At 35.6% G+C, this 25,875-nt stretch overlaps 1 protein-coding gene across 2 annotated transcripts in view; it reads right to left on the bottom strand.

The window, feature by feature from the left end:
- The window catches only part of LOC101890598 (uncharacterized protein CG43867), a 526,338-nt gene that overhangs the window by 27,020 nt on the left and 473,443 nt on the right, over positions 1–25,875 (bottom strand). For both annotated transcript variants that reach the window (XM_059118623.1, XM_059118622.1), the window contains exons 6-7: positions 5,735–6,946; positions 1,151–1,388 (exon numbers count right to left, since the gene is read on the bottom strand). In XM_059118623.1, the coding sequence (XP_058974606.1) occupies positions 1,151–1,388; positions 5,735–6,946 (1,450 nt within the window). The remainder of the gene's footprint in view (positions 1–1,150; positions 1,389–5,734; positions 6,947–25,875) is intronic.

A 25,875-nucleotide genomic window follows, 5' to 3' on the forward strand; every position in this document is an offset into this window, starting at 1 on the left:
GTTCGACCGGGACCCTTTGGAAGGAACAACAAATTCCGAAAAATACCTTTTAAATTATAACCTTTACACAGGGGCTATATGAAGACGTGGATCTGCATAAGTAATTTTTTGCCATAGGCTGTAGTACCAATTAAGATTTCCAAATACGAAATTTGAAACAATTCCGACGGATAATATCGGTACCGTTATATGGAAACTATACGAAGACGTAGACCTGCATACGAAATTTTTAGGCTTATGATCTCCAAATACGAAATTTGAAACAATTCCGGCGAATAATGTCGCTCTATCATGAATATTTTGAGGAGTTACAAACAGAATGACAAAGCCCTCAATTACCCTGCATAGAATGGTGGAGCGTATAATTAAAATTATATGTTTAAGTATGTGAGAAAATATGAAGATAAATCTATCATAAATCTACTACAAAATGATATATGATTGAGGAGTAGATGTCGCTTGTTAATAATTTAGCAAAATATCATGGATTTGTTTGCAGGTTAAAGAAAAATTTCAAAATATTTGGCACTGCAACATCTTCAATGCGTTCGTGGAACAATATTAAAAGTGAGATATAGATGGCTTTCGGCAAGAGGTGTTATTAAAACGTAACACAATCTTTATCCAAAACAATTTAACTGAGGCTATGACATACTTTAGGGAGCATGAACAAATCAATGATTATTAATTAACAAATAATAAAAAAGTATACTGGGAGGATTATAGTTTAATGGAACTAAAAAATCTTTACCAAAACAAAATATTAAAAGCATATTTACAGGCTACTATCATAACCTTAAAAATAAGTTAAGGAAACAATCAAATTATTTGGATTTCTTTGGGAAATGGGTGGAGGGTTCACAAACTTCATTCGGAATTTTGTTGTCTCGTTGCATTTTTTTTGCGTTTTACCATTGTCCAGTGACAATATATGTACAAGTAAATTTAACACAGGGTACATATATTGCATAACTATGGGAGTACTACCAACAAATCATTAACTACGCAGGCAAGTTTTATAAGAAATAATAAACATATAAATTCGAAAAAAAGAAGTTTTACACTAGAAAATAAATATTTTCTTTTGGAAGTAAAAAGATTTCAAAGTTATTTGAGGGGGATTTTCGTTTGTTTGAATTTTCTAACATACCTCGTGCTTTGTTATTTTTAGGACTTTCAGAACCGCTACGCTTTGCCGGACTCAACGATGAGGAAGTCTTACAACTTTTCGATGGACTGGAAGCACTGCCGGAAGTTGATGTTTCCGTATTGTCGGTACTCGATGAATTATGTGAATTGTGTGTCAGCATAACGGCATGATCTTCCCCGTCGCTAGAATCATCGGATGAGTCACCAGTAAATGGCATGGAACGTATTTGAGAAGCGCGCTGGAAATGGAGTAGAAGAAAAAACGTTAGGATATTTCAATTTTAAATGAACCTTATTCTAATCATGATCTGTGAAGTGCTTAAAATAAAAGTGATGGTTTCCATTGCGTTTGGTTAAAAATAGGAAGAAAAGTACACTTTAAAGCATACATTTAGGAATAATGAAGCGACATCTGTTCCTCGAAAAAAATACACATGGAATATTAATAAGACAAGTGATTGAAATACCAGGAAATCAGAAAGCAAGATGGGTCTTAACTTTCAGAACTTCTTTAAAAACGGAACTAGGTTAAGAATTGATTTATAGATGGCATTTGGTGGTTTATGAAGTCACTTGCTTTCAAAAGCACCTTAATCGACAAAATCCTTTCGTAGAACTAATACTGTTTTAATAGAACCAGTTTAAAATCGCGACGTTAATAGATACTAATTATACCCTAAAAAATTTTATAAATGTTGGTTAAAATACGAGAGGAAAGGGGATAAATTAAAGCACACCTTTAGGAGGTTTACAAAAACGCCATCTGGAATAATAAAAAAAAACTTTCAATTCCCTATTGTATTTTGGTTCCCCCTTGAGGTTTCATTTTACAACCCAACCACTTAAGACAACTGCCCCGCACGCACACACAAAGTATTAGGTTAACTAAGGCACCCAAACATTTAAAAATCATATCATTTTATGGCCACAGTCATAAAACTTTCATCACCTTCCCCATCATCCATCCCCCATCGTCATAAACTTTCCACAAAAGTTACAATGACTTTTAAACTTTATTAGAATTTCAAAAATGTTGCATACTTATAGGCGGCTGTTAAAAAGAACGAAAAAAGCAGGGTACTTGGCTTTATAGTTAAGTTAAATTAACACAGCTTAAGAGTACTTATGACCACCTAACACAGCTGGAAGTTCAACAGAAACTTCATCACGTTTTGCCATCTGAACAACAACAGCAGCAACAAAAATTTCAACACTACGGAAATGATGGGTGATGGGATAATTCATTTGAACTAGAGGAATTTAAAATAAAAAAAGCCTACGGTGAGGTCATCTGAAAAAAAAAAACGGGAAAGAAGAAAAGAAAAAGTTTTTTTTTTTTGAAAGAAAAGAAATGCCTTGTTGGAGGTGGAGGGTCGTCCTAAAATGAAATTTATATTTTGTGGAAAAAAGTTTCATATGTTAATATCTAAAATATTTTATGAGGACTCGATCATGAAAGGTCTCCTTATTCTGTTTTAGCAGAAAAAGAAATTTAAATATTTCAATATATATTGCTGACACTTAGCATATTTTTAGGAGAACTTGAATAATCATAGTCCTATCTTATCATTCATATACTTTTCTTCTTTAAAAAAATTAAAAATAGGAATTCAGAAGAAATTGGATACATCAAAGAAAAAAGAAGTAAAGTTTTGCCCATCAATGTCGAAGCCTGACTGGCTGTTGGATAGTGGAATTGGATAGCATATTTTTAGGAGAATTTGGATAAGTACATCAACAAAGAAGTACCATTTGCCCATCAATTTGGAAGCCTGAATGGCTAGTGGATAGTGCAATTGAATTTTGTCGTATAGTGTAATAATAATACAGGGTGAGATGGAAAAACTGCAACCACATTCAGACTGTTGTCATTTCTAAGCCACTCGTCCGACAGCTATTGAACAGCTAAAGAAGCGACTTGTTTGAAACCTGCTTCCAAGTGGTCGAAAAATGGCTGAACATATCGCAATATTCCATTCGGCAAATATTGAAAAAGGAGCTATGGAGGATGTTCCGAAGCACTTGGCCAATATTGACTAATTCGTATTTGACCTAAGACTGATAAAAATATTATAACGTACCAAATTTGGACTATGTCAACTACTTCCCCATACTTTATATGAGATATGTGCAAATTTTTGGAAAATGTGAAAATATGCATGTGGTAACAGATATAGCGGACAGAAGTAACCCATTTTCATACTTCATCTAATGTCTAATAAAAATGTTGGTATGTGCAAAATTTGGATATAGCAAATTGTAAAGAATCGCCGACTTTTTTCGCAAGTTATGACAGATATAAGTATTGGAAATTGTGTTGGCAGATATATATCATCTTTACAACCGATCTTTCGTTGGCAAAAATATTTGTATGTGTGAAATTTGAAGAGAGTTGGATGCTTATCTCGCTTTCTTTGAGCGTTTGGTTTTTCAAAAATCCTGAACCCTATGTGGGGGAGGTACTAGATGGGATGGTCCGATTTCCACCGTCTTTATCTTGTGTTTGTGGAAATATTGAAATGTGCCCAATCTGAATGGAATCGGATATTAATTACGCGTTTTATGAGCTTCAAGGAAACTCAAAATTTGGACCCTTTGTGGGGGAGGTACCAAAAGGAGTAGGCCGATATATCCCAATTTCACATCAGATCTTGGATTAATAAAAATATTGCAATGTGTGTAATTTGAAGAGAATCGGATGCTTATTTCGGATTTTATTCGTTTTGATTATTTAAAACATTGACCCTTTGTGGGGGAGGTCCCAGAAGTAAAAGTCCGATGTCCACCATCTTTATAACAGATCTTGTGTTTATGGAAATATTGAGTTGTGCCAAGTCTGATCGGAATCGGATATTAATTTTCCATCAATATTTAAAATGTTGACCCTTTGTGGGGGAGGTACCAGAAGGAGTAGACCGATATAATCTATCTTAACGCCTAATCTTGGGTTTATAAAAATATTGGGATGTTTGAAATTTTAAGACAATCGGGCTCTTACATCATATTTTATAAGAGTTGAAATTATTCAAAATGTTGACCCTCTGTGGAGGAGGTACTTGATGGAGTGGATCAATATTGTCCATTTTCGCACCTGACGTAGCACTGACGCAAATATTAGGAGTTGCAAAATTGGAGCAAAATCGGATTATAGTTTCGCTTTCTGTGCAAAAAGTATTTTCTGAAAATTTCGACCTTTTGTGGGTGAGGTACCAGATGGAGTTGACCGATATATTTCATTTTCACACCAGACCTTAAGTTAATAAAAGTATTGTGATGTGTGTAATTTGAAGACAATCGGACACTTACATCATATTTTATAAGGGTTATTATTATTCAAAATTTTGACCTTTGTGGGGGAGGTACTTGATGGAGTGGACCGATATTGTCCATTTTTGCACCTAACCTAGAAATGATGCTAATATTAAGATTTGCAAAGTTGGAGCAAAATCGGATTATCGTTTCTCTTTCTGTGCAGAAAATATATTTTTTGAAAATTTCGGACTCTTACATCACATTTTATAAGAGTTGTAATTATTCAAAACTTTGACCCTTTGTGGTCCGATCTCTAACATCTTCATTAACATTGAGAATTACCAAGTATGAATTAAATCGGATGTAAATTTCGATTTGTAATAGCTTCATGGAAACTTAAAATGTTGACTCTTTGTGGGGTAGGTACCAGAAGGAGTGGACCGATATATCCCAATTTCATATCAGACCTTGGTTTAATAAAAAATTGCAATGGCTGTAATTTGAAGAGAATCGGATGTTTATTTTGGATGTTATGATCGTTTTGATTATTCAAAATTTTTACCTTTTTGCGGGGAGGTACCAGAAGGAGTTGACTGTGACACACCAGACCTTGAGTTAATAAAAATATTGTGATGTGTGTAATTTGAAGACGATCGGACAATTACATCATATTTTATAAGGGTTATTATTATTCAAAATTTTGACCCTTTGTGGGGGAGGGTGGAGTGACCGATATTGTCCATTTTCGCACTTGACCTAGCACTGATGCTAATATAAGAAAGTTGGAGCGACATCGGATTATCCTTTCTCTTTCTGTACAGTAAATTATTTTTTTTAGGTACCAGAGGAAGTGGACCGATATTGCCCATCTCCGAACTCCATCTAAGATTGAAAATAAAATCGGAACTTCCTTTGAGAGTAATCATGCGCCTCAGCCAGGCAGATCGACAGACAGACATCGCTAGATCAACTTCAAATGTCCTGAAACAGATTTGGTGCAAAGAAACCTAGAGTCTAAAACCGTTATTTCGATAAGGCACGTTTTGACTGTATCAAATGATATATACCCTCTCCAGCCATATGCCTGAGGGTGTAAGGATCTTAATCAGAAAATTTCACATTCCCTCTCTATAAAGGTTCCTTTTCTATGTAAAGTTTCAAAACGCCAATATGCGTGTCCTCTATTACCTACACTTTCAAAATCGGCTGGATTTTCCGTAGTTATTGACAAAATTTTGTCGCACAGTGCAATATTAAAAATAAAAATAATAATTATGATAATTCTTACTACATATTTAACAATAAATCAGTTAAAAATCCACTTCCAACTTACCCCTTTAACGGTCGCATAAACGGGCACCGATATATCACAGAATCCACCACTGGCTGTTTGCTGCTGCCTCGTTGGCATCTGGGGTGTTCCAGGTGTGATGACACCATCATTCAGCGATGCAGGCGTATGTCGGCCATGACCAACATTGTTTAAGGTATTCGAATGACTATTAGCACCACTGGTCGATTCCTGGATGTCAGGTGGTGGTGGTTGCGAATGTCCGCTGCTTGTGGCACCACCGCCACCTCCACCATTTTCTGCACCGCTTGCCCCCGCCAAACCATCATTGGCCACCTGATAGATTTTCGCCTCCCACGAGGGAAAACGATGCAATGGCGGTGTTGGTGGCCTGGGGACACCCCCAATTTCACTGGTTGTTGTTGTTGTACTCGTACCACCACTGGCCATCAGGGCGGGATTATTTTTCATCCAGGCTGGCATTTTTTCACATGATGGCGTATAGATTTCGGCATAATCATGTGCCGTATCTGTATCGGAACTATCGGGCCGGCCATTTTTCACTGCCGTGCCGGCGGAAGATGACTGCTTTGATATGCTAGCTAGGGGGGCGAGGGTGAGGCCATCAACGGCCGCCACCAGATTACGTTCCAACTCGGTTGGCTCCATGGAGAGATTGCGACGATGCTGGTGGTGGGGATATGAGGCGGTTAGGGGACGATTTATAATCTCTTGGGTATCTAGACTTTCGCTGCGACGACGATTCTCTTTGGAAGCGGCAAACTCCTGGACATCTAAACTCAGACTATTCCGAACTGGTCCTATGACACTGTGCCGATTCGACTGATTGGCTATGTAGTTTTTCAGCAGTTCCAGTTGTTGATTGCACTTTTGATTTTGCTCACGCAACAGTTCATTTTGCTCCTCGAGATCGCGGAGTTTGTTGTTGACCCACTCTTTGATTTTGGCCGCTTTGGCCTCGATTTGTCGGGCGTCCTGTAGTCGTAATTGACGTTGTTCTTCCACTTGGATTTCGAGTGAAGTTATGACTTTTTCGGCTTCAGGATGGGCTGGAAGACTTGTGGATTGTTGTTGTTGACTGGCAGTTACTGGTGATGTATTGGCTGGAGTTTGAGGTTGTTGCTGTTGTTGAGCTTGTTGAAGGCCTTGTTGTTGATTGGTTGTGTTTGTGTTGGTGTTGGCTGTGGTTGGTGGTTTAGGCCATTCACTCAACCTTTGTTCCATAGCCCGCACCTGAAAGCAAATTGCAAAAGAAAGAGAAAAACAATTATTGCAGACAAACAATACAAAAGTAAGTTCTAAACAGCAAAAGTTTGTTGGAAAAAAAGAATCCCAGACATGAACTTGTAAATTCTTAAAATATTCAAAGCTCTCCCGTCTCCCCTATCATGGCGTGGAAAAAAACTTCTTTTGTTGCCAGCATTTCCGTTTCCTCGTTTACCATTTCCTTCCATTTCCACGGAAATACATTAACCATTCGTTCTTAGAAAGCAGACTGGCTGCCATTGAAAATTAAGTTCTTATGTGATTTTCCACACTTAGCATTCGCAGGTCTTTTGTTTTTATCATTGCATACTTTAAGGGGATTTTACAAAAGTAATTAAACAATTCGCGTGTCTCTCACACAAAAACAGAAAAGCAAAAAAAGTACTAACAGGCTATGTGCATTTCGTGATTTTATGCAGCGTATAATTTTCAACTTATAAAATATGTTTCACAAAAAAAAAAAAAAAAGGAAAGGAAGAATTAAGAAAAACTTTGCATCTGTTCGACACCAAACAAAGGCAGACTAGAAACCTGAATTCCCCAAGCCAAGATGGCAATGGAAAAGTCTTTGTCTTTCGGATGAACGTTGAGGAGCAAAATCCCAGCTCATGCTCCACTCCTTCATCTCATGGCATACGCAGTAATTATTATGTTATCCTTAGACATCCGGAAAGTTTGTTAAGTAAAATTGCGGGAATGCATAAAGATAACAAAATGTTAATAGCTTCTTCTATTTTTCTTTCTTCTATGGCTGAATCTCATTTGCTGGCAACACGGGAAAATCAAGCGGAACAATGAAGGAATCAAAAAAAAAAAAAAAGCAACGATTCATTATTAATCCCCGCACGTAATATGAATATCAGGAAGTACACCGCACTTTAACAGCATTTTGAAATCATAAACACCAGGAGGTGATACATTTTGGGGAGGGGGATTGTATGGAGGCGAAAAAGTTTAGATTTATAGCTGTTAAGTGCATGCAGCACGATATTCTATGGAAAATAAGATTATGCACTTTTCCAATTTGTTGCAAAATGGAAGGATATTTTCACAAGGAATTTAAACTATGTGAATTGTGTGAGAAAAAATGTAGAATGCTTTGTTTGTGCACAGAGACCTTAAAAGAATTCTAAGAAAAGTGTACATTAAAATTAAAATCCAGTACATTAATGTTCTTTGCGTATACGTTGTGTCAATAGTCATACGCCACCTGTGTACTTGCAAATCGTTTTGGTTGACAGTTAGTCAAAACAGTTTCGGTTACAAAATTATTAGAGAACAATTGGCCTCCTAGATCGTGTGATTTGCCGCCTTAAATTATTTTTGTGGAGCTATGTTAAAGTTCGTGTTTATATAGACGAGCTCGCTGAAATTGACAATTGAAAGATTTAAAAAGTGGCAGTTATTAAACATATGGTCTCCAGAAAATTTACTGAATGTATAATCCCGCTAATTGAATGAAATCTACAATTGCCAAGACATAAAGTGGAATTTTCGCATATTTTGTCCTAGAGGTTTTAAGAACTGTAGAATATCTTTGAAATTGCGATATTTGCTAAGACGAACGCCATCTTTCTATAATCTATGAATACTTCTATCCATCCTAAAAAAATGTGGACATTCTTTTGGGCAAAATATTGTGTTGTAATAGTCCCCAAAGACATATAATATAATAAGATCGGACATTACATTGTTACTTTTCTTCAATAGATGGCGTTGGTCGTGGAAAAATATATTATGTCACGATATCGTGACATAGCATTATGTTAAATTTAACAGAGCTGACATATTTAAAGGATTGTTGTTGATTTTTATTGATTCAATGTACAAGGAAATGCTCTGAAATAGATTTTTGAGAGCATGTCTATCATACCTGATATTTTTTCCGCGTATTTCCGCCATTTTTCGACGATATCGCAATAACATATTTTTCTAAAATTTCCAATGCATTTCTGTTATGTCGCCTGCCATCTGTTACTTGATTGAAGAATTAAAGCCCATATGCATTTTGTCCAATCTTTATAGTTTTGTGTCTTTGGTCCAATCTTATATTATATGTCTTTGATCCCATCCTAATATATTTTATATAAATTTTGTACTGATATTCATTTTTAAAATTTGTCTCAGAAGGGTAAAAACATGTCAAAAACTTTTTTAAAATTTTATTGAATGTTTTAATAACCGCCATCTATCGAAACTGGGCGAATTCAACTATCAGTCTTAATTGAAGAGCATATCTCTAAGGGGAACATTAAAGCTATGCATTACAGGTTTTGAGAAGTCAGGTTAAACAAAATATATGGTAATGTTTTGAAAGCAATTTGCCTTTTTATCAGTAAAAGAGATTCTAATACTTGATAAATCATCTATGATATTACAGTGTACGATTAAAAGAGCGCCATATATTTGGAGTGCGCAAATTCAGCTTTAATGAATAGAAGTAAAAGGTATAATCACTTAAGCCCAGACTACACATTGTGTTAGAGTCATATGTGAAGTAATGTTTTTAACATTTATTATTGTACATTTTCATAGTCTACTTTGAGGAGCTACGAATAATTTTTATAACCTCCACCCTATACTTTATCACTCCGTTTGTATCATCCCTAAATAATCCTCCTAGACCCCATAAGGCATATGTATTCATGATTAGCACAAAATTGTAAGTCGATTTAACGATGTCCAGCTGTCTATCTGTTGATATCAGGATACAGATCACATTATTTGTCGTAGAGCTTCAATATTTGTACCACAAATGGATTGTGTGTTGGATGGATGGTATTGAAAGTGATATATATCGGTTCACGTTTTCGTGTAGCCCCCATATAACGGTACCTTCCAATATTCGGTGTTTTGATGATTTTAGCCACATTTTTCCACGGATTTGTTAAAAAATAGTATTTGTCGTTGTTAATGGGTTCTAGCTGGGGTAACGGAACATCGTACATAGAGCAACCATATAACGTATCTCTCTGATATTCGGTGTTTTGATGGTTTGAGTCACATTTTTTTTTTATCGATTTGTCCGACAATTGGCATTTGTAGTTGGTTCAAAAATTTGTAATTGTAGTTTAAAATGGGTTTTAGTTTCGGTGGCAGAACATTAAATATCTAGGTCAACGTTTTCCTATAGCGCACATACAATGGCACCCACCGATATTAACTATTTTTATAATCCTAGTCACATCTACCAACGAAATGGTTTCAAATTTGGTATGTAAGATATCAATTTTCGTAGTAAAAAAAATTGCCTATACAGGGTGAGATAAAAAACTAAAACAAAGTCAATCGCCATAAATTTTAAATTTTTTTCAATTTAATTTAATGAAAGCACAAAATTTCAGAAATTGCATCAAATTTTAGAATAAGTTTAGATTTGCTCCGCGGTATTTTGGCCCATTCCCGGCGAAGTGCTTGCATGAGCTGATCGACACTTTGGTATTTGTTAGTGCCAACCTTGCTTTCCAAAATACTCCAGACACAATAGTCCAATGGATTAGTTTCCCGAGATTTTGGTGGCCATTGCGCGCTGGAAATGAAGCGAGGAACCTCATTTTGTAAACATTCTTGGGTGGCGCGTGCTGAGTGCGATGGTGCTGAGTCCTGTTGGAATGTCCAAGGTCTGCGGCCAAAATGTTTGCGTGCCCAAGGCTTTAATACACCTTCCAAAATATTTTCGCGATAATATTCGGCATTTATTCTGATGTCACGGTCGATTAATACGAGCGGAGAGCGACCATCGGTTGTTATGGCGGCCCACACCATCACCATGGCCGGCGCTTGAGTTCTGTTGGCCAACCGATGGTGCACATTTCCAGCTGACCTCTTTGGCAAGTATACACGATCATTTGAATTCCATCACGAATAACTTTTTTTCTGGAAAATTCTCACCAAAATGCTTTTGTACACATGTAAACAATATATTGAACTGTCACTAGAATCATTTTAACAGTTGTCGGACGAGTCGCTTAGAAATGACAGCAGTCTGAAGTTGGTTGCAATTTTTTCATCTCACCCTGTATATGTTCCAGTTTAGGTATGGCCACTTAATTTTTTTTTTTTTCAAAATTTGAACTGCATTATCCAAAAGATCTTACTGGTATTTGTAGTTTAAAGTGGTATTCGTTGAAACCAGTACTTTTCTTGCAAATGTTTTCTTTACTCTTTTGTGGAGGTTATTAAATTTCGACCCGACCGAACTTAATATAGTACCTATGTATACCCTATAATACATAAACTATATTCTACGCGTTACCATAAATACAACTATACTATACATATATTATACTATACTATACTATACTATACTATACTATACTATACTATACTATACTATACTATACTATACTATACTATAGTACACTATACTATAAAGAGGTCCTTTTAGGTTAAAAATATTGGAAGCGTCTAAAAGTATGTCACAGAAAATGCTACAGATTGTGGAAAATGTCACCTTACACGTGACTTTAACATGAAGTGTAATTTAGCCTTTAATTTAATGGTGATTTTAACAAAATTTCCTTAGAAACTCTAAATATGCTACAAAATAAAAATCAAATCATCAAAATTGTCAGAGTCTGAATATTAAGGAGACACGGATTTGAAATGAGAGATGAATAGTTTTGGTTTCTGTAGCAGTTTGTATTAATATTCTCTAATTATTTAATATTTACATAGCACCTACAATATACTATGAAAATATAAATTCTTAATTCTAATATTCTGTAAATTTTCCCTTGCTCTAATAAACATATATCACAATTTTCAAGAACATCTCATATCACCTTTAAGCATTCCATGGTATTTCACAACTGCATCATATCTTCTCGACCTATTCAAAATTCATAACTAAAAAAAGTTAAACCCCAACACGGGAAAAAATTACTAAATTCTGACACGACATCAAAATATTTTGCATACTTTTCTGCATTTTATTATCTCTTCTGTGTGACACAAATTTGAATATGAATATAAAAACATTCCTTAAGGCTATTAAAAGATTATGTGGTTGGCGTTGTGTGACCTTAAAATTAAGTCATGTGAAAAAATGATTTGCTTGCGAAATATGCAATTTCATGATGATATTGCATAAACAATTTTTCTTTCCTGAAAGTAATATGTTAATGCTAATGGCAAAAACAGAAATTATGCTGTGAAGTTATTTTCAAAATATTTTCATGGCATGAAAATATTAATCACTAGTAAATAAAGAGTGGGTTAAATATTTTAACAAAAAGCTAAATTCTGAAAATAAAAATGTTTTTATATTCCATATATTTTTCTTAACAATAATATCATATTTCAGGTAACAGAGGGAAATTTCACATTTTAATCTTTCATAGTCATTTTAAATTTGTGTTTGGCCTCTTATAGTTTTCTTGAAGTTCTTAAGTTTTCTTAAAGATTTTCAGTTTTGGAAGCCTTGACGTATACCTATTGTCATCAGTTATACGCAACAAGGCACTAATTTACAGAGAGAGATGAAAAAACTGCAACCAATTTCAGACGGCTGTCATTTCTAAGCCACTCGTCCGACAGCTGTTAAAATTATTCCTGTGACAGCTCATTATATTGTTTACAAGCGTACAAAAGCATTTTGGTGAGAATTTTCCAGAAAAAAGTTATTCGTGATGGAATTCAAGCGTAATAGGGCGATTTCTTTATATTTGGCTGGAAAACCGCAAGTGGCTTTTGTTAGAGCACTCCAGAATTTAAATATGAATAAATCTTTTGTGTCTCGTACCATAACTCGTTACCGTGATACTGGTAGCGTAGCCCAACGTCAAGGAAATGGACGGAAGAAAACATTAGCGACATAAGCAGAAATGGTTTGAAAAGTAATAAAGCGACTTGATCGAAACCCGCGTCGCAGTGGCTAGTGAGCTGAACATATCGCAATATTCCATTCGGCAACTATTGAAAAATATGCTCGGGGTAAAGGGATTGAAATTCCAAAAGGTGCAAGAACTTACACCGCATCGGAAAGAAAATAGACTCAAAAGAGCTAAAGAGTTGCTTCGCTGGCCGAAAGTGGTGAACTGCCGAATTTGGTGTTCTCCGATGAGAAAACATGCGTTGTTCAGCAGTTTGTAAACAAACAAAATGATCGTGTTTAATTGCCTAAGTGGTCAGATGAAAATGTGCACCTTCGGATGGCCATCAGAACTCAAACGCCGGCCATGGTGATCACGCAAACATTTTGGCCGCAAACCTTGGACAGGACTCCGCAAACCTTGGACAGCACCATCGCACTCAGCACCCGCCACCCAAGAATGGTTACAAAATGAGGTTCCTCGCTCCATTTCCAGCCCACTATGGCACCAAAATCTCTGGATACTAATCCGTTGTATGGAGTATTTTGGAAAGCAAGGTTGGTACAAAAAAATTCCGAAGTATCGATCACCTCAAGCAAGCGCTTCGTCGGGGATGGGCCAAAATACCGTAGAGCAACATTCGGGCAGCGTGTAACGTTTTCATTGGCCGTTTGAAGACCATACTTCGTGCCAAAGGTGACCAATTCGAGCAAATCTAATCTTATTCTAAAATTGGATGCTAAAAATGAAAAAATATCGGATATTTTTTCTTTCATTCAATAACATAAAAAAAAAAAAAAATAAAAATTATGGCGTTTGACTTTATTGCAGTTTTTTTTATCTCACCCTGTGTAGGGAAGAAGTTATGAGAAAATTTACATTTTAAACTTTCATAGTCCTTTCAAATCGGTGTTTGGCTTCCAAAAGTTTTCTTTAAAGATTTTCAGTTTTGGAAGCCTTGACGTATACGTATTGTCATCAGTTATACGCAACATGGCACAAATTTATTAAACATTTTAGTTTTCTTCAAACTACGAAAAGATTCTCTCAGTTTTTCCTTAAAAAAATCTGTAACAATATATTATTTTCGTAAATTAATGTTCTGAGTTTTTCGGCCATTGTTTTTATTACACAATTTATTTCAATATTGTCACATAGTAACGCCATTAATTTTATGGAACAATGGAGTTAATTGCCCCATGTCTTCTCCTCTGACACTCTATTGATATTTAAGATGTGGCCATGTGACTTTATTTGATACTAGGGAACCACATAATCAAAATATTTGTTCTATTTTCCGCAACAAAATGTTATGTCAGCCGGCCATCACAATTCACCGCCACCACCCACCATCCTGCACAATTTATTCATGTTTATTCATTGTCCAAATAGAAATCAATTATGTTAAGACAATGAAAACAGATTCCATGATTTTCTTTCTATCTGTTCCAAGAAAAAAACTGAACATTGGAAACGGAAACTTTTGTAGGAAATAAAGTTGGTTGTGTGTGTGGTGGGAGGAAAATAAATTATTATGTGACCCATGTTCTCTGGGCACTTTTCCCACTTCCTAGGGGGACAAACATAATTTCATTTGATACATCCGTATCTGTAGTTATTTATATAATTTCTCAAAATATGGTTTTGTTGTGATTGTCGTTTGGTTTTGTTTTCTTCTCCTTCTTCCTCCCCCCTTCCCCCCAGTAAAGGAAAATTTACAACTTCCCCATTAGTTTTTCTGTGGCTTCAGCAAATTTTCCAACACCAGTCGTGGTGTGTGTCTATAAGCATCCGCATCAAATAAATTATTTGAAGTGTATATTTTATCTAAGTTAATGGAGTATATGGTCACAGTAGTTGGAAAATTCAATTACGTTGAAGAGGGTAAAAGAAAATTGTTTTGAAGGGAAGCCAATAGAAATCGAATTGATTTGGACGTAATGATAAATTCAAATTATCAGCATATGGAAGGGCTCCATTACTTTTTTCGTTGATGACGGAGCACATTTATTGGCCAGAAAACCAAATTTTCGATTCAAAGCAACAAAATTCAGTTTGTTTTTTTTTTCGTCCCACTGTGCCTCCATGTTTGGCTAGAAAGTCAAACAGATGTGCCCGAATAGAGCCTTATCAATGTGTGTTTGTTTATATTCATATCTGACCATACTGCCACCAAATTCCCCTCCTCCATTTTACCCCTCCCCCCACTTAAAACTTATTGTTTGCATTGGTGGCTGCTGCGGCTGTTCATGTTGCCGATATTAATGGCACGCGTTCTGTCATTTTCAATGTTCAACATCATAAAAGTCTCAAGTGTTTTGCGGGCAATGCGTGTGTGTGTCATTGCGATTCATATTTCTTCTTAAAGATTTCTTCTGTTTTTTTTTATGTTCTTTATGTTTGGCGAACTTCATATACACTTCAAAGCATTATTTGCCAGTTTTCAGAGAAATAGATATTAAGAAAAGGAAGAGGAAGGAAACAAATGGGGCAGGATATACTCTGCTTTTAGAGATAAGCAAAAAAAAAAAAAGGAAACACTCCTCATTCTCCACAAAAAAGAAACACACACACACACACACGCAAAAATCTATGCTAGATATTAGTAGGAGTTAGAGTAAATAAGTAAGAAAGGGTGTAAGTTTCGCCGGGCCGAACTTTGAATACTCTCCACCATTTGGAACGGATTTGGCAATTAAAAAAAAAAACCGTTAAAATCTTAAAAATACCGAAAGTAGTCATTATATTAGGGTCTATACGAAGGACCTGCATAGCCAATTTTTGTGATAAGCCATTACCATATTCAAATGCGAAACTTTAAAAAAATCGGTGAATAATGAGTTACAATCATCAAAGTATCGAATATCGGGAGATAACGTTATAAAGGGGATATACGAAGGCGTGGTCCTGTACGGACAATTTTTCTTCATAGGCTGTACTATCCATTACGAACTTCAAATACAAAATTCGAGACAATTTCGGTTAATAATGTCGCTAAAATCATCCAAGTACTGAATATCGGGAGGTACCGTAATAAGGGGGCTATACGAAGACGTGAACCTGCACCGACAATTTTCTGTCATAGGCTGTAGAATCCATTACGAACTTCAAATACCAAATTTGAAACTAAATAATTAAAATACCGAATATCGGGAGGTACCGTTATATGGGGGCAATACGAAGACATGGACCTACACAGAGTGTTTTTCTTAGGCTGTAGTATCCATTACGAACTTCAAATACCAAATGTGAAACATTTCCGGTGAATAATGTCGCTAAAATCATCCAAGTACCGAATATCGGGAGGTACCGTAATAAGGGGGATATACGAAGACGAGGACCTGCACAGACAATTTTCTGTCATAGTCTGTACTATCCATTACGAACTTCACATACCAAATTTGAAACACTTCCGCTGAATAATCTCGCTAAGATCATCAAAATACCGAATATCGGAGGTACCGTTATATGGAGGCTATACGAAGGCGTTGACCTTTACGGACAATTTTCCGTCTTAGGCTGTAGTATCCATTACGAATTTCAAATACCAAATTTGAAATATTTCCTATGAATAATGTCGTTTTTATTATGTGGGGGCTATACGAAAACGTGGACCTGCACAGACAATTTTCTGTCATACGCTGTATCCTTTACGAACTTCAAATACCAAATTTGAAACAATTCCGATGAATAATGTCGCTAAAATCATCAAAATACCGAATATCGGGAGGTACCATTATAAGGGGGCTATACGAAAACGTGGACCTGCACAGACAATTTTCCGTCATTGGCTGTAGTATCCATTACGAATTTTAAATACCAAATTTGAAACATTTCCGGTAAATAATGTCGCTTTTATCACCAAGACACCGAAAATAGGGAGGTACCATCATGTGGGGGCTATACCAAAACGTGAACATAGATGGCCCATTTTCAGTACCAAAAGTCTTGCAGACTTAATATACATTTGAGTAAATTTTTATCAACCAATTTAAATTCGTTCGGAAGCTAGAGTGATTTCCGCAAACGGACAGACGGACGGACATCGCTAAATCGACATAACATTTTATGCTGAACAAACGGAATGGCAAACTTAATATATCCTCCAATTATTGGTGGCGGGTATAAAAACAAACACACTAAAACCTTATAAAAATGCAACCAAAAGTTCACATTTCTACTCTTTTCTTCTAAACCCCCACACCGAATTATTGTGTAGCATATTTTAGGGGTTAGAGAATAAATGAGGAACAACCTAAAATGTTAGAAAATTACATTCAAAAGTTTATATATTATTAAGCAAATTACCCCAGGGCCCCAAAAAACTATTTACTCCCACGCAACCCTGGGATTTCTCTTACTCCGCAAAAAAAACAACAACAACAGCAAAAAGCTTAACATTTAAGGAGATTTATTATGCCTTTTAGCTTAAAAATTGATTACAATTTGTGCTAAGCTCAAAGGTACAGCCATAATAAATAAACCACCATTTATTCGCTGCATACTTTTAGGAGGGGAAAAAACGAATGGTAATAAAACAAATGTCGAAGTCAACCAGGTGTGTGTGCTGCTGTTGTTATTTTTGCTGTTGTAGATCCACGAAGAAAGTGGATTACAACATATTATTGAAGCAAATAAATCAAACTAAAGGTTAAACTTCAATTTGATAAATGGGTAACGTGATTCTCACTAGGGAGAAAACTAAGAGCATACTTTTAGGTGTACTTTTTTTTGTAAACGAATTAAATATTACGAGAGTGTTTAATCCCAGAGGATTGAGAGGAAAATTTCGTGAATTTTTCTAGGGGAAATATATGCAGTCAGGCCTTAATGAATAAAAATATAAAGCATATTTTTGAAGGGTGTCGTATGAAATATAAACTCTTGGGTTGGACATCCCAAACGTAGGGTTTTATAGAATTGTGTACCCTCAGCCATGTGGCTATCATTTGATACGGCCAAAACGCGTATGTGTAAACTCTTGAAGCCAACAGTTACCTCAAATGTTAGGACCGCAGCCCAATCCCTTTACCAATACTTAATTTAGTACCACTTTTCTTTTCCAATAATCTAAGTACACATTTCTAAAACCACATCCATATCTCAACAACAGATATCAATAGAGACCTCAATATCTTTCATTCAATACCAAATCTAGTAACATTTAATACTTTTCATATAATTTTAGTACTCCATTGCAAAACCGTTCCATAGCTTAATCCTAGACACCAAGAGTTATCGCAATGTACAATTTCACGGTTTCAGCTTTATTCCATCATTCTATACAAAATTTAGATTAATTTAGTACGTTTCGAACAACTATCAATATTAAATTACGGGGATCCCGGCTCAATCCCTTCATCCAATACAAAAATTAAGTACTATTTAGTACTTTTCGTACGATTATAGAATACATATGCAAAACCAACTCCATATCTCAGTGGCCGAAAAATGGCTCGTGAGCTGAACATATCCCAATATTCCATTCGGCAAATATTGAAAAATGAGCTCGGGATAAAGCCATTGAAATTCCAAAAAGTGCCAGCACTTACACCACAACAACAACAGAAAGAAAATAGACCCAAAAGAGCTAAAAAGTAGCTTCGCTTGGCCGAAAGTGGTGAACTGCCGAATTTGGTTTTTCCCGATGAGAAAACATTCGTTGTCCAGCAGTTTACAAACAAATAAAATGATCGTGTTTACTTGCCAAAGAGGTCAGCGGAAAATGTACACCCTCGGTTGGCCACCAGAACTCAAGCGCCGACCATGGTGATGGTGTGGGAGGGTGTATTCGGGAGGGTGTATTAAAGCCTTGGGCACGCAAACATTTTGGCCGCAGACCTTGGACGTTCTAACAGGACTCAGCACCATCGAACTCAGCACGCGCCACCCAAGAATGGTTACAAAATGAGGTTCCTTGCTTCATTTCCAGCGCACAATGGCCACCAAAATCTCCGGATACCAATCCGTTGGACTATTGTGTCCGGAGTATTTTGGAATGCAAGGTTGGCACTAAAAAATACCAAAGTGTCGATCAAATCAAGTAAGCGCTTCGCCGGGAATGGGCCAAAATACCGCAGAGCAACATTCGAGCAGCGTGTGACGGTTTCATTGGCCGTTTGAAGCCCATAATTCGTACCAAATGTGACCAATTCGAACAAATCTAAACTTATTCTAAAATTTGATTCTATTTCTGACATTTTTTGCTTTCACTCAAAAAATTTAAAAAAAAATGTAAAACTTATGGCATTTGACTTTCTTGCAGTTTTTTTATCTCACCCTGTATCGGTCCACTCTTTCTGGTACCTCTCTCACAAAGGGATTAAATTTTTTAATAAATATAATACTTATAAAACGTGAAATAATCATCTGGTTTCTTTCAAATTCGGCACATACCAATATTTCTATTAACATCAGATCTGGTATATATGGGCTCACTCCTTCTAGTACCTCCCCCACAAAGGAGTCAACATTTTGAATAACCACACTAAACCAGAATTCCATTACTCAGAACATTATTCCAATGTTTCTATCAATACAGGAACCGGGGTGAAGCTGGGATATATCCATCCGCTTGAATCATGAAGTTCATGAAAAGTGAAATGAACATCCGATTCATTTCAAACTGGGCAGATCCCGATATTTCTATGAACACAAGATCTTTGTGTGAAGATGGTAGGTATGATGGCAGATGGCACTCAGGCAGATAGTTCTAGTAAAACATATGGTTATGCTGACGTAAGGGAAGTACCTTCGCCATCTCATGTTGATGGTCAACTGGTGTTAACTGAGGAAACACCTTATCGCAGTTCTAAGGCAGCAAAGAATTTAAGATATGTTTTCGGCTTTCTTTAAATTTTGCACATCTCAATAGCTTTATCAGTAGTAGAGGAAGTTGAATACTTTGGTCCACAACATCTGGTACTGCACGTAGATTTCAATATTTTCCAAAAATATTACATATCTCATATGAAGTGAATGAAGTATCTGATATTGTCCAAATCTGGCATGTTGTAAAATTTACATCAGACTTATGTCAGTCTGTCTATGGACAATATTGTCCATTTCCTTCAGAGACTGCGCCATAAAGGGTCAACAGTTTGAATAATCATTATACAAGTCAAAATATATTTAAATAAACTGAGGGTATACATCTGTAGGCAAAAGCAATTGATACTTTTTAACTTTTTAATTCTCGTTTGTGGTGCTTCAAAAGGTGGTATTACATAAATATCTGACATCCTATCCTGTTGTTTAAATTTTTTTAATCCACCTTTTTGGTTCGGACTCCTCTTCAGAAAATATTCTTCAAAAGTCCCTATTTTTGACTGCGATTGTACTTTAGGAAATATTCTTCAGAAAAATACGTACATGACTCCTTCAGGATATATTCATCAAATATTCACATATTTGACTCTGATTGCCTTTTAAGAAATATTCTTAAAAAATCCATGTTTAAGACTCTGATTTTTTTTTTTGGTCCTGATTATCCATTGAGAATTATTCTCAAAAAAATCACGCTTGTGGCTTGAATTGTTTTTAAAGAGATATTTAAAAAAATACTTTTATGGCATTAAAATTCCTTTAGGGAATATTTTTTCTTAAATTAACGGATTGTTCTTCAGAAAATATGCTTTTAAAATCCAACTTTCTGGCTTTAATAGTCTCTGAAACGAATAAATTTAAAAGGCCACCCTCTCAATCACTGTTTTTTTGTTTTGCAAAACAAAAGTGCACAAAATCAAAGCATATTTTCAGGTGTCAGAAGAATGAATACAAAATTTCCTCAATTGCTCTTTTGGTAGTATCATTTATATTTTTATCCTTTGTGCCAATATTTAATATTTTTATTGAAGCTTTGGTTTTGCCAATTCCTGAGGCTCTTATCAGTTGCCCTTTTTTCTCCCTCTCTCTCTCTGCCTCGCATGCTATAAGCTGCTCGTAAATTCTTTTGGATAACAAAGTGTTAATGCCTTTAGATAGCTTTGTGCCATATCTTGGTATTTTATTTTTGGCAAATCCATTTGATACAACTTTATCGGTATGGTATTATGGCCATATTTATATTCACTCACACACACACATACAATGGTTGGTTGATTCCCTTAATAAATGGTGGAGTTTATGTTATATCTTCTTTCCTGTTCTCTTTGGATGTTTAGGATGTGATGTACATAGGGCATTGATTGGGTTTGTTTTTTGTTTCGTTTATAAAAAAACTGTTTTTACGTGCGTAAAAATGAAATAAAAAATAAATTCTCTTTGATTTTGTTTTAAAATCAACAAACGGCTTGAGGTGGAAAATATTAATAATATAATTTTTTTTAAGTTCTGAAAACATATTTTTGAACCTCCTTAAATTTCAAATATTTCCGGTTTTTATTTTTACGTGTCTATATCCTTTAGCTGGCCCCTCCCCAATTGTATACTACGTGCCTTCAAAGCGGCCTTTATGACTTTCTTATCTTTATCCGTTAGCTTAAATACAATTCGGCTGATAGACAGAAAAATCTGTTTAATGTTTATTACTTTCATTGTTGGAGAGACCAGCTGAGGCCAGCAATTCCTGGATAGCTGTCTAGTTTGTAGACACACACACACACACACATGGATGTACATCGTAAAGAGAATCCTACAATTTATATACAGTATGTGATCGGAAATATTAAAAATGTTATGAGAAACCAAAGGAGGGGTGAATGGGGAGGCCAATTAAATGCCGAAAAGAAGGGGGAGTCACATAAAATTTAAAGATATAAAGGCATTTAAAACTGGCCATAAGCATTTTCGAGATTTATAAATACTATTCCGCAGATATTTTTTAAAAATGAATTTGGTAAGTAGAATATGTTTAAGATTTTTAGAACATTTCTTTAAAAAATGCAAACAAGCATTTTTTCAAAAAAAAAAAAAAAAAAAAACATTTTCGGCAGGGCCGAACTTTGAATACTATCCACCACTTGGAACGAATTTGACAATTTTCAAATACCAAATGTAACTGTTATATTAAGGTCTATTCGACGACGTGGACGTGCATCATCAAAATCATCAACATACCAAATATGGGGAGGCACTATTCTATGGGGCTGTACCAAAATATGGACTTGCACAGACAATTTTCTGTCATAGGCTGTAGTATCCAATACCAACTTCAAATACCAAATTTGAAGCAATTCCGGTGAATTATGTCGCTAAAATCATCAAAATACCAAATATCGGGAGGTCTATACGAAGACGTAGGCCTCCACAAACAATTTTCTGTCATAGACTGAAATGCCCATACGAACTTCAAATACCAATTTTGAAGCAATTCCGGTGAATAATGTCACTAAAATCATTAAAATACCGAATATTGGGAGGTACCGTTATATGGGGTTATAAGAAGTCGTAGACCTGCGCAGACAATCTTCTGTCATAGGCTGCAGTATCCATTATAAACTACAATTACCAAATTTGAAACAATTCCGGTGAATAATGTCGCTAAAATCATCAAAATATTAGATATCGGTAAGTGCAGTTATATGGGGGCGGAATGACAAACTCAATTCAACCTCCATACTATGGTGAGGGTACAAAAACATTAAATATCCTTAAAATTATTTCATTATTATCTAACTCCAAGGCAATCAAAAACTTTTCGCCCATAAATCTTCTTTTCTTTACTTCATCCCAAAAGTATGCCATGCATTTGAATTCAATACAACACCTGAATGTAGACTATAAATTTTCTAAAGGAAAAAAAAAAAACAGAATCAAATCAAGTGATTGCAGTTGGAAGTTAATGTGGAATGGGTTTCAACACCAACACCAATCTTCTTTTGTTGCAAAATTTATTGAAGTGACCCTCTTTTTGTGTGGATGAACCTTTGCAACATGAAAATTTCACCAGGCCATAAAAGTTACAGCAACATTTTATGGGCTAACCAATTCGGTGAGAATTTACAAAAAAAAAAAAAAAAAAAAAAAAAAAGAAGAACTACCCAAAAAAATTGTTTGAAATCAAGAGGTTAACCAAACTGCAGTAGGCTTAAAAGGTAGAAAGGAAATGAGAAGATAATATGAGGCATACTTTTAGAGGATGTTAAACATTGAAATAAATAAAATTTAAGGAGAATTTTAAACAGCCCAGAGGAATTTAAAAATAATTTTTACGTATTATCTTTACCACAAACGCTAAAATTTTATACTCGCAGCCATATGGCTACAAAGGGTATATAACATTTAATGAGGCAAAAACGTGCCTCATTAAAATAACAGGTTTAGAACCTAGGACTCCGAAGACCAAATCCATTTCAGGACATTTGGAGTTGATCTAGAGCTGTCCGTCGGTCGATCTGTCTGTCTGGCTGGTTGGAGCGCACGATAACTCCCCGAGAGAGTATCCGATTTTGTTCCAACATGGTACATCGTAATATTATTATCAAACTTAGATCGATTTCGGAGATGGGCAAAATCGGTCCACTTCTTCTGGTCCCTCCCCCACAAAATGTCGAATTTTTCATTTTTCTCTTTCTTGCTCTAACCAATTTTACTTTATCGTTGAAAATCCTATTATTACCATCAGGCCTACGTCAGGCGCGAAAAGTACCTCCCCCATCAAGTACCTCCCCCACAAAAAAAAAATTGAATAATTATAATTTTTAAATTCAAATAACACAAATCACAATATTTTTATTAACCAAAGGTTTGGATGGAATATATCGGTCCACACCATCAAGTACCTCCCCTACAAAGGGAATAACTTTTCAATATCCATGAAGCTCACAAAACTGAAAATTAACATCCGATACCATTCAGACTTGGCACATCTCAATATTTCTATCAACACAAGATCTATTATAAAGATGTTAGAAATCGGACCATTACTTCTGGTACCTCCCCCACAAAGGGTCGAACATTTGAATGATCAAAACGACAAAAATATCCGAAATATGCTTCCGGTTGTCTTAATATTTCACACATCCCATTATTTCCACTAACACAAGATCTGTTGTGAAGATGATATATATCTGCGAACTCCTTCTGGTACCTCACTCGTTCGAAAAGTACAGAAGTGACTTGTTCGAAACCGCGTCGCAGTGGCCGACAAATATCTTGTGAATATCTCGCATTATTCCATTCGGCAAATATTAAAAAATGAACTCAGGATAAAGCCATTGAAATTCCAAAAAGTGAAAAAAAAAAACTAACACCGCAACAGAAAGAAAATAGACTCAAAAGAGCTAGAGTTGCTTCACTTGGCCGAAAGTGGTGAAGTGCCGAATATGGTTTTCTCAGATGACAAAATATTCGTTGTCCAGCAGTTTTTAAACAAACAAAATGATCGTGTTTACTTCCCAAAGAGGTCAGCTGAAAATGTGCACCTTCGGTTGGCCACCAGAAATCAAGCGCAGGCCCCGGCCATGGTGATGGTGTGGGCCGTCTCAACAGCCGATGATCGCTCTCCGTTCGTATTAATCGACCGTGGCATCAGAATAAATGCCGAATATTATCCGGTAAATATTCTGGAGGGTGCAATAAAGCCTTGGGCATGCAAACATTTTGGCCGCAGTCCTTGGACATTCCAACAGAACTCAGCACCATCGCACTCAGCACACGCCACCCAAGAATGGTTACATAATGAGGTTACTCTCATCATTTCCACCGCACAATGTCCATCAAAATCTCCGGATATTAATTCGTTGGACTATTGTGTCTGGAGTATTTTGGAAAGCAAGGTTGGCACTAAAAAATACCAAAGTGTCGAGCACCTCCAGCAAGCGCTTCGCCGGGAATAGGCCAAAATACCGCAGAGAAACCTTCGGGCAGGGTGTGACGGTTTCATTGGCCGTTTGAAGGCCATAAATCGTGTCAAAGGTGACCAATTCGAACAAATCTAAACGTGTTCTAAAATTTGAAGCTATTTCCGAATTTTTTTTTGCTTTCGTTCAATAAAATTTAAAAAAAAAAAATGTAAAAATTATTGCTTTTAATTTTGTTGCAATTTTTTTATATCACCATGTAGATGTATAATGGATGTACGATTTTGGTGAGCTTAAAAGTATACTACATGATTGTTACTTATAAGGTGCGAAAAAATCTCTTTACATGTGACGCTAACACGATGTGGTAACTGGCCTTTAATATTGGTTCTTGTGAAATGTTTTCTGAAATTGAATTCTAAAGGTCTGTTTTTGTATTAGATTTATAAAAAAGATTTATTAGAACATTTTTATTTTATATATTTTTTGAAGATTTGCAATTTGTTTTATTTCACAATGTTCACCTTTCGGGTTTGGTGTTTCAAGTTTCTTTTTTTAAGATCCCCATTCTTTTCTACTAATTTATGCAACTGCATGTCCAGCATATTTTCAACACAAGTTCCATATGCTCTCTGTTTTTTTTTCTTTCTTTCTCTTGGTATGGAAATTTGTTTAGCATCATAAAAATCTCATAAAATGTTCGGGTTTCACTCTCTCACCCACCTTTCCCCACAAAAAAGTGGAAGAAAAGTACTTATTTCCCATTGAAGGAGTTTCTAAAAATTCATTTTATGCTACGTGCCTTGGCATGAGTTTGGAAGTTCGTTGAGAGTTTGGCGTTTGTTTGAACATATATTTTTCATGCAAATCACCACTGCAGATGGAAATAAACGCATAATCTCATTTCATTCCAGAATTTATCATTTATCAGTGGATAATAAATTTTGTGTGTGTGTGCAAGTTCGAGTTGTGTTCGTGAATGAAATGAAATCTATGAAGTTGTGTGGTTTCATATTTTTTCAAATTAACTTAATTTATGTTTGTCAATGTTTTGTGTATGTTTTTTTTTTGTAATCATAGTGGACAAATAATGAGTGATAGAATGCGTTGCCCAGATATAATCTGAAATGAACAATAAAATTTATTACACGAATAAGTCATAAAATGTGACAGTGAACATAATTTGTGGTTGTCTGGATTTGCGCAAGAGAAACAGAATTTAATGCTTAGCAAAAGAAAAAAAAAAAAAAAAACAAGTAAAAAAGCTGGAAGTTTGGCTGGGTCAAACTTTGAATACCCTCCACCATTTGGAACTAATGTAACAATTTTCAAAAAAAAAAAA

Source organism: Musca domestica, unplaced genomic scaffold (genome assembly GCF_030504385.1).
Source record: "Musca domestica strain aabys unplaced genomic scaffold, Musca_domestica.polishedcontigs.V.1.1 13, whole genome shotgun sequence".
Lineage (NCBI taxonomy): Eukaryota > Metazoa > Arthropoda > Insecta > Diptera > Muscidae > Musca > Musca domestica.